Source organism: Ruditapes philippinarum, unplaced genomic scaffold, assembly GCF_026571515.1.
Source record: "Ruditapes philippinarum isolate M1 unplaced genomic scaffold, ASM2657151v2 ctg121_1_1_1_1, whole genome shotgun sequence".
Taxonomy (NCBI): domain Eukaryota; kingdom Metazoa; phylum Mollusca; class Bivalvia; order Venerida; family Veneridae; genus Ruditapes; species Ruditapes philippinarum.
Window position 1 is genome coordinate 1,120,545 of NW_026861840.1, and position 10,148 is coordinate 1,130,692.

Below are 10,148 nucleotides of genomic sequence, written 5' to 3' on the forward strand. Positions count from 1 at the left end.
AACAGATTCTACATCTTATCGCAATATTTAATCTGAATATTACAAATGATAATAATTAGCCCTAATTAATTCAGTTTGCTACAAAGAAATAGGCGATAAAGTCCGAGTAATCCAATTGCTTAGGACCTATCTATTTAAAGGGAGTACTCAGGGGAGGTTATTCACTAATGTCCCCCATTGTATAGGACAAAGTCAATTTCACGAACAGTGTTTTTTTTCAAATACCCAAGTTAAGTAAAACCACATTATACGATCATCTGACGAGTATAATATTTTTTTTTCAATAAATTGAGTATTGATCCAATTACCTGCCATCACTCTGATAATATGGTATTATACATATTAGTATATTTGCTCGGAATCGTCGTTCAGCCAGGTATTCGAAAAAAACAGTTTGTGAATTTTTTTTTTTTAAAAATTGAGCTAATGTTTCTTCTTTTCAAAGTGCTATATCCCGAATTGTACCTCCATGATTTGATGAAGAAAAAATGAGAGGAGAAATCTGCGAATTTACCGACCAATCCTCTTACGTTTCGTGTAGAACTTGGCATTACATGCACTGTGTACTTGACCCTGTGACATTACGGGAGAAACACACGATGTACTGAATGAAATTGTTTGATAATCACCTGAAAAGGAACAGCTATATGATCATAGAAAAGTGCGGTATTCCATAACATTTACGTTTGGATATTTTTATTCTAATAAAAAACATAAATTAACAATTAGTTTAATTTTGAGACTGGTTTAAGGACTTGTATAAATGCACCCCCATTGCTCTCGTTGGAATATATTACCGACTCGTCCGTATGGCCAACAATCTACAAATACGCTTCGGAATAGTAGAAGGGTTCGTTTGGTTCATGCTCCCAATTTAAGAACCTTGTGGTAATCGTACGCGACCATCTGTTGATTCACATCAACGATAAGGGTTTTGCTTGCAGATATTGTGCAGTTTATACTTATTTTATAAAACTATTCATCTATACACGACAGGTAATGAAAATATTTTATTGCCTTATTGTACTTATATATTTTAAATCAAATTAAAAATTACATATAATTGTAAACATTAATGTATTATATTGATAACATGGTCATTCGTGTTGGCTGTTTCGGTGTTGTTATTTCTAACTTCGTAAAAAAACACTAACTTTAAGGGTTTGTTTTTTTATTTATTTTTTTTTTAAATTTTATTACAAATCCCTTAGGCGTAGATTTAATATCACACAAAGAATCTAATGAATGAGGAAACATGATTATATAACCGCGAGATTATTTTTAAGTTAGATATTAAAATCAGATAACAAAGTTTCGTAGAATATTCTTCTGTTTTCTAATACACTAAGGTGCTACAGCCATTTGATTTATATTTAAAACTGCTTTTCTAGAATAACTTTTCCGACAAAATACGGAATGAATGTTTTAGAATTCCATTTAAAATATACGAAGTCCTGTTCATGCCTTTTGTTTCAAACTCTCAACAGTATCGTTTTGAAGCATCGCGTTGAAAATATCGCATTGAAAATAAATACTATAAAAAGACAAAGAAATGGATGCCGGGGCAATTTTGACGGTCGCCACTGGACGAAAGAAAGAGTTTTTGTGAGATTTAATTTTTAACACTATGCAGTTCATCATACACGGGATTCCGTGCATATAGTCATGCAACACTTATACATACAAATATCTGTTTTTGTTTCACTTCAGTATAAAATTTGGACTGTTATAAATATTAAGCACACCTATTTATAAGATATCTGATTAAATCCATAGAAATGAAGGTATTCCTGCTGGTCTGTTTGGTTGTGGCCGCGCGAGCCAATTTCTTGGATTCTGTTGGTCATGCTTTAAGTGGTGCGGCACATTCAGTTGGTGACGCTGCAAAGACCGCCGCTGGTGGTGTCGTTGATGCTGCACAAACTGTTGGAGATGGAGTTGAAACAGCTGCCCATGCTGTGGCTGGAGTTCTCCCAGACGTTGCATCCACTCTTGGTTAGAATTCTGTTCAACTCTAAACATTTATTGTTAATTATGCAAACTATTTTAGAGATCGTTACATTTCCTTCCACTGTTTCTTGAAGCCTTTTTTTTTATCGTAGATTACATGCGTAATATTGGAGCTGAAGAATATTCAGAATATGTTTGCAGTCTTATCCAGAAACCTTTGGAATCTGTCTCTTGCTATGAATAATTTAGATCTCTCGCGGGCTCGAATCTTTTTGTTTTTGGTTACTAAAAAAATGTTGTTGTCAAAGTCAGACAGATACATATGATTTTCTAGGGTCAACATTCAAAGACGTCTGGAACGTAGCTAAGGATCCACTCAAGGAGGCTGGTGAGCAGCTTTTGAAAGAAGCCGCAGCCTACGCCCTCGAACAAGGAGTAACAATGGCCCTTGATGCTCTTGCTGCTGGGAAACGTGATATTCCGTAAGAAGAGCACCCATCTGAAATTTCCCTTTCCTTTTTTTTTAAAGGCACAATAATCCATTGATATGAAATTCTTTAGAAATGTGAAACCTGTGTTTAAAAATGTTTTGATTATGGATTAAGAGCATGTTAGATCTTTAACAGCAAAGGAAAGTAGCATTAAATGTGCAGCCAAGTGTCATAAAGGAAGCAAAATGTAAACAACCCATACAAAATAGTAATTCACTATAATGATATCAGTTGCCAACAAAGCAAAGAAGCAAAGATAGTTCATCTATATGGCAATTTAGTATGTTTTTATTTAGAAACGAGCAATATACCAACAATTTAAAGTGTTTGTAAAATTAAAATGATATCATATTTGAGAAATAATGGGCCTTTAAATTACCATACATTTCCCGTTTGACGATTCTTATTTAGACGGTTCTACATTAGGTGGTTCTACTTTAGACGGTTCAAGATGGTATGACATAAATTGTATTCTCATTTATCTCTAATGCACTGACCAATCATCCAAATCCACGCTTTCCACTCCCCCATTATTGTTCTCAATGTTTTTTTTAAAGATCTCACATGCACCAAGCTTATCATGATATAACTCGAACCTGACTCGCGCAATGATATTATTTAAAACAGTTTTGCAGCAATATTATTTTCAGAGATAGAACAGTTTTGAAGCAGTATTTGTCAGCGGTCATTCAAGATGAATACCATAAATGGTTGAAGGACACTGAAGATCAGATATTGGGATCCAAGGACGAACTCTTGACGTCAATGAGCAGGTTCACATTCCAGGACATGCCCGAGGAATTGAAGAATTATGTAAACGATTACGCCAAGGCTAAAATTGAGGGCAAAAGTGATGAATTTGTGGTTAAACAAGCAACCACAGCATATGCTAATGCTTTGAAAGGTATGTATTTTATCATAAAACTGCACGCTTATAAAGTGCTTCAAAACTATTTCGTTTTTTTCACAGACCGGAAATGTCGTCTGCTCTTCAAACCTTCAAACCAAAATATTACGTGACGTTTCATCAAATATGACAAGGTTCGGGTGGTAACTATTGTTCTGCACTGCAAATGTCTAGTTTCGATGATTGAATCAGAAGGTGAGGGTGAATGATGAGGGTTTGACTAGAATAAATTCGTGACGTCACTATAGTCTTATGATTTATGCTGATTTGTAGTACATCAGAATTCCCCGAAGCGGTTACTTCCCTTTATTACGGAATGCCGGAACTGTCGAGTATCGAGTTTCAGACCAAACCATTTATAGGCGATGGCCCTAACGGCATTCCGGAATGCCGTAAGGGCCATCGCCTATGAATGTGTTAATCTGAAACGCGATAGTCGATAGTACGATGGTGAAAACACGAAATCACGAAACTACGATGGTGAAAACGCGAAAGTACGATGATGAAAACGCGATAGTACGATGATGAAATCACGACAGTACGATGGTGAAAACGCGATAGTACGATGATGAAAACACGACAGTACGATGATGAAAACGCGATAGTACGATGGTGAAAACGCGATAGTACGATGGTGAAAACGCGATAGTACGATGATGAAAACACGACAGTACGATGATGAAAACGCGAAATCACGAAACTACGATGGTGTAAACGCGACAGTACGATGGTGAAAACACGATAGTTTATCGCGCTTTCATCATCGTAGTATCGTACTGTCGCGATTTCATCATCGTACTTTCGCGTTTTCATCATCGTGCTTTCGCATTTTCACCATCGTAGTTTCGTGATTTCGCGTTTTCATCATCGTACTATCGACTATCGCGTTTCAGATCAACACATTCATAGGCAATGGCCCAAACGGCATTCCGTACTTTATAAGTACACTAACGCCGAAAAATTAAGGGGAGATTTTTCTTTTGAAAAATTATATAAACTAAAATAAACATTGAATTGAATATCAGTGTTGCAATTAGCCTTATTGTCAATTTACTACAGTTTAATGCGTATGGTGGCTGATTCGTGCCATTCGTAATTTCGCCTCGCGAAATCCTCGAGAATTAGTTAAATGGCAGGGGCGCGAAGCGAAAACTAGCTGATTAGTGGGGAAACGATTTAATGAACAAAACGGCGGGGTCGCGGGGCGAAAACACGAATGGTCTAAATCAACCACCATAGATGCAAGTTATGAAGCCTTTATCTATATATGTAGTGCTGAAGACTTAATACTGCTGCAGTCCCTGTAGGATAAAAGCAGCGACAGACGATGTTGATCAAATGAGCTGTGTCACGACAAAACCAACATAATAGGTTTTCGACCAGCATGGATCCGACCAGCCTGCGTATCCGCGCAGTCTGATCAGGATCCATGCTGTTCGCTATCAGTTTCTCTACTTGTAACAAGCTGGTAAACGAACAGCATGGATGGTGATCAGACTGCGCGGATGCGCAGACTGGTCTGGATCCATGCTGGTCGCAAACCCATTATGTTGGGTTTGTCGTGACACGGCTCAAATGTTCACGCTACTCAAGTACAATACTTGTTGCTATGTTATTTTGCTATATTACGATAGCACCCAATGGACCATTTTTTTCATATAATCTTTTATAAAGGTCTTGTAACTCTTTTTTCAGCTCTGAAAAGCCGCCTTACCGACAGAGTTCAAGCCACTATTGCAAGTTTGACCCATTGAAAGTGTATGCTTAGGCAAAAAAGACAAATATAAAAATAAAAGCAATATAATTATAGCCATCTTGTTGTATCTTGTTGTGTTGATTTACGTTTTTTTACTTTTTTATTTCCTATCCTGAACGAGACGCAACTATGCGGATAGATAGTTACAGGAAAACCGTATATTACATTGATTCGAGAGTAACATAAAGTTTCTAGTGTTATGCGTCGTCCATTATTACATATAAATTTATCATAAATAAGTGTCAGCGAGCCTTTATATAATATAATTTAATTTTTAGATTTCAATTTTTCTAATTACAAATGTAGTTCGTAATCTAGAAAAGCCGGTAATGTGGATGGCCGCCGCGAAATTACAAAAAAACATGTTATAAAATCGCGATAAAAACAAAAAAAAAGAAACGTTTCTTTGATACGAACATAGAAGTTGATTAAAGAGCGATCTTGGTTTTCTGGAAGATTTTAGCAACTTTCTGAACGTTTTTTTAATCATCTGCAGACTCGAAATTATATTTGTGCCAACAACGACAGCATTTTCACCTCGAATGTGGTGCTTTAGTTCGGACGCCTGCAACTGTCAGTCTCAAGAAAAGACACACTGGTTTAAAAGTTGGCAAACGTGACCCTTAATGATAAATGAATACGAGTATCATCAGTTCATTTATTTTGACAAATAACAGATTCAGTTCACGGATTTTCCGAATCAGTCATTTTTAACCCGCTAAAATATTTTATTAAATGGGGGTAACGAGTCCTTTATTACCCTATAGAATCTCCAGTCATCTATTGCAATGAATTTGACCTTATTTGCGTAATCCAAGTTAATAGCCTTGTAAAACCGCACTGTGGGGTCCGTAAACTTCACAGCGCACTTTAGCTACATATCAACGCACTTTGGGTTCCAGAGCTCTGAAGTTGTCAATTGAGTTCGGCTTAAATACCGAACACTGACTGATATATCCGAGTTGCGACATTAAAAATAAGTTAAGCACACCCCAGAAATTTAAAACTGGATGGGTTCGAAAGCACTGTCAAGAAATGACGACTTAATTGAGCTAAGAAATAGTATTGTGATAAGTATAGCGATACCAATTTAGTGATCATAAACCAGTAAATTTATGAGTTAAGTTCATTCTTAACTAAATTATAGAAGCATAAGCAAATGTGTTTTTATTACCAAAAATGTAAGTGTTTATAAGTATGGTGTTTGAGCGTTTACAAGACATTTACTGGTGGATATTTTTGGTAAATGTTGACAATTACGTAACCTTAAATGACATTATGTAGCCAAATTTTTAATAACGTGTGTAACCGCCACGTGCCCGGATGATAGCCTCAACCCTTCTCCTCATACTACCAGTAAGGCGTCTAATGCGATTTTGAGGTAAATTTTGCCATTCTTGGTGCAGAGCTTGTTCCAGTTGTTGCAGGTTGACTACAGGTGGTTCGTACCATTGCCCAAATAAAATTTAAAATAAAGGTGTGACGAGAAGGGTTGAGGCTATCATTTTGGCACGTGGGGCACCATTTAGCAATAAGACGAGATGACTTTAGTATTTTCCTAAAATTGCCATTAAATGTGTTTGAAAATTATTCCTGTCATAATTGAACTTGCATTTCTTCTAAATATGCACTTATGATCTTGCTGAGTATGATAATTAAATTCTTATATATATGGCATCCATCTTGGATGCCATCTTAAATATGTAAGATGGCGTCAAAGAGGGATGCCATATTATAAGAATTTAATTGTTTCATTCCCCCCAGTGATGGCAGATTGACCCAACCAGATTTATTTTTCAATCTACAATATTCAACCTAGAAAGAACTACATGTAAAACTAATTAATTCAGACACCTTCCGTTAATATGACTAGAAATAAGGTTAATCCAGATTTTAATGGGTCCACAATAGATCTTATCGTGTAAGGAACTGGTTTCGTATTAGCTGAAAATATGTTTGACATGCAATTTTTACATTTGTTTGCACGGAACGCTAGTTCATGGGTGAGGCTTAAATAATATGTTATCTAATGTATTACGCATCATACATATACTGAGAGGCATCCATCCTATGAGCGAAATTATTGAATATAAAACATATATATATAATCCAGGGGTCTTGAGTTCGATCCCCCGCTCCTCCCTAGCATTACCAACAGTCTTTCGGATTGGACTTTAACCGAGGTCATTGGTAAAAAACATTGGTAATGTTAGGGAGAAGCAGAGGATCGAACTCAAGACCCCTGGATTATATATATGTATTAACCACCAGACCACAGATCCGCTCCTAAATAAATCGCTAGATTCCTAGATGTCCTTGTATTTATGGACAAGCTTCTGTCATTGTACGAAATATACAGTATAAAATACAATATATGTATGTACCTCTGGTGCATCTTCTGCTTCACTACATGAAGTTCTACATTTGATTGCCCTACTACTAATATCTTTTGTTGCAGTGTTTTTTTTCTTGTTTCAGTTAAGATTGTCGTCTTTTTTTCTGTATATCATGCACCACTTGAATATCAATACGGATTTTGAAACATTTAGTGTACATATTTGTGACAATTCTCAAGAATCGTGTATACCATATGAAACAAGCATTGTTAGCCCGCCTAATTCACACTGCTAGCAAATGCATCATAACGTTTAAGTGTTAAAATAATTAAGTATGAACTTAAGACCACTAGACTGCTAGCACGCTGAATTTGTACCACTGACCCGCTACACTGTTAGCTCACCGAGCTTACACTGCTAGGAAATATACCATAACGTTTTAATGTTTATTCAAATAAGTATTAAAGTTTAACCCGCTGGCCCGACAGCCCGTCCAGTTCATACTGCTAGCCCGCTACACTGTTAGCCCGCCCACTTCACAATGCTAGGAAATGTATCATGAGGTTTAAATGTTGATTCAATTAAGTATTAAAGTTTAACCCGCTGGCCCGTCAGCCCGCCCAGTTCACACTGCTAGCCCGCTACCATGTTAGCCCGCCCACTTCACACCGCTAGGAAATGTATCATAACGTTTTCATGTTCATTCAATTAAGTATTAACGTTAATCCCGCTGGCCCGCCATCCCGCTCAGTTCACACCGCTAGACTGCTAGCCCGGCCAGGTCACATTGTTAGCCCGCCCAGTTCACACTGTTATCCCGCTAGACTGCTAGCCCGCCCAATTCACACTGTTAACCCGCTAGACTGCTAGCCCATTAGCCCGCGTACTTCACGGCCATCTAAAACGTACACCAGTTATTCTTTAATGAAAATAATTTCAGGCGACATACACCAATTTATAAAGAAGTTTATATGGAAAGCCTTGACTGTCTTATAATTATAAACCTGAACATTGTTATGTCCATATAGCAATATATTGAGTCAACCTTTCCTTATACAATGTGCACTCATTATTATATTATGTGGATCCATCTTTATATGTAGTCAACTGAACAATACCTGATGACAACGTGTTTTATATGATGTCAATCTATCATTATACGTTGTGCACTTTTGAATATATTATGTGGAACCATCCTTATATAAGGTCAAAATAACTATATATGATGTCAATTTGTCCTTATATGATGTCAGTCTACCATTATATGATGTGAAGTTATGAATATATTACGTGGAATAATTCTTATATAGAGTCAACATTATATGATGTCAACGCGTCCTTATATGATGTCAATCTATCATTATACGATGTGCATTTTTCAGAATATTATATGAAACCATCCTTATATAGAGTCAACTTAACAATATATGGTGTAAATATGTACTTATATGATGTCAGTATTTCATAATATGGTGTACAATGATGAACTCGAAAAAGAGAAAACAAAAGTAATAAGTGAAAAAGTAACTAATACAAAGGGTGATTCCAAGAAGCTGTACCAGTTAGTGTCTGAGTTAACAGGAACTAAATCAGAAAACCCAATGCCACCTGGGTACAGTGATAGTGAGCTCTCCGAACACTTTGCCTCATTTTTCATGAATAAAATAGAGAAAATACGTGATGACCTGAAACCATTTGATAAATTCGAGCCAAATACTAGAAACGTTCCATCTCTTCTTGCCTTTGATGAATTTTCAAATGATAATGTTAAAGAGCTGATAAATGAACTACAGACAAAATCTTGTAAATTGGACATATTACCGACAGCAATATTAAAACTATTCCTTGGAGAACTATACTCCCAATTATAACAAAACTGGTAAACTTATCACTACAGCAAGGAATATTTCCAAATAAATGGAAAGAGGCTATCGTGAGACCACTTTTGAAGAAAATTGGACTTGAACTTGTATTCTCAAATTATTGACCTGTGAGTAATCTATCGTTTTTATCAAAACTGATTGAAAAAGCAGCTCTGAAAATACTAAATAAACATGCTGATCAGTATGACTTACTACCTACAAACCAATCCGCCTACAGAAAATACCACTCCTGTGAATCTGCTCTACTGCGATTAGTTAATGATCTGTTGGCAGCCATGGAAAAACAAGAAGTTACAGCGCTAATCGCGATTGATCTCAGTGCCGCGTTCGACACTGTGGATCATGATATACTCGTCGACGTGCTACAGAAGCAGTACGGCGTGAGCGGTTCAGTGCTCAGCTGGCTTGATTCATACCTTCGTCCTAGGGGCTGTCGCGTGTGTGTTAACTCGGCGGTCTCAGCTCCACGGCAACTAGAGTGCAGTGTCCCCCAGGGTAGTTGTTTAGGGCCTTGGCTGCGGGAACCTTGTTTGACGTGATTCCATCTGGATTATCGGTGTATGGATTCGCTGATGACCATACTGCAACCAAACGTTTTAAACCGACTGAAGAAAATAGTGAAATTTCTGCAATCGCTGAATTACAAAATGGTGCGATTGATATCAACAACTGGATGAACGCTAATAAACTCAAGATGAACTCATCGAAAACAGAATTCATAACATTTGGAAGTTCTCAACAACTCGAAAAGTGTCACCTAAAATCCATTTGTATTAACGGAGATAAGATCAACACCGAGGAGTCCATTAGATATTTAGGCGCATT

General features: G+C 36.8%; 1 protein-coding gene across 1 annotated transcript; it reads left to right on the forward strand.

The window, feature by feature from the left end:
* The first annotated feature begins 845 nt into the window (after positions 1 to 845).
* On the forward strand, positions 846 to 5,157 carry LOC132717002 (uncharacterized). Its single transcript, XM_060700353.1, has 5 exons — positions 846 to 996; positions 1,777 to 1,995; positions 2,285 to 2,432; positions 3,092 to 3,345; positions 5,044 to 5,157. The coding sequence occupies exons 2-5, from the start codon at positions 1,779 to 1,781 to the stop codon at positions 5,100 to 5,102; spliced, it is 678 nt and encodes a 225-aa protein (XP_060556336.1). The 5' UTR covers positions 846 to 996; positions 1,777 to 1,778; the 3' UTR covers positions 5,103 to 5,157.
* The last annotated feature ends 4,991 nt before the right edge of the window (positions 5,158 to 10,148 follow it).

What these genes read in the sequence shown, in the direction of transcription:
- LOC132717002 (XM_060700353.1), top strand. Translation starts at nt 1,779, where the DNA reads ATGAAGGTATTCCTGCTGGTCTGTTTGGTTGTGGCCGCGCGAGCCAAT. An exon ending in AGACGTTGCATCCACTCTTG is followed by an intron (nt 1,996 to 2,284) that starts GTTAGAATTCTG and finishes ATGATTTTCTAG; the next exon opens with GGTCAACATTCAAAGACGTC. An exon ending in GCTGGGAAACGTGATATTCC is followed by an intron (nt 2,433 to 3,091) that starts GTAAGAAGAGCA and finishes TATTATTTTCAG; the next exon opens with AGATAGAACAGTTTTGAAGC.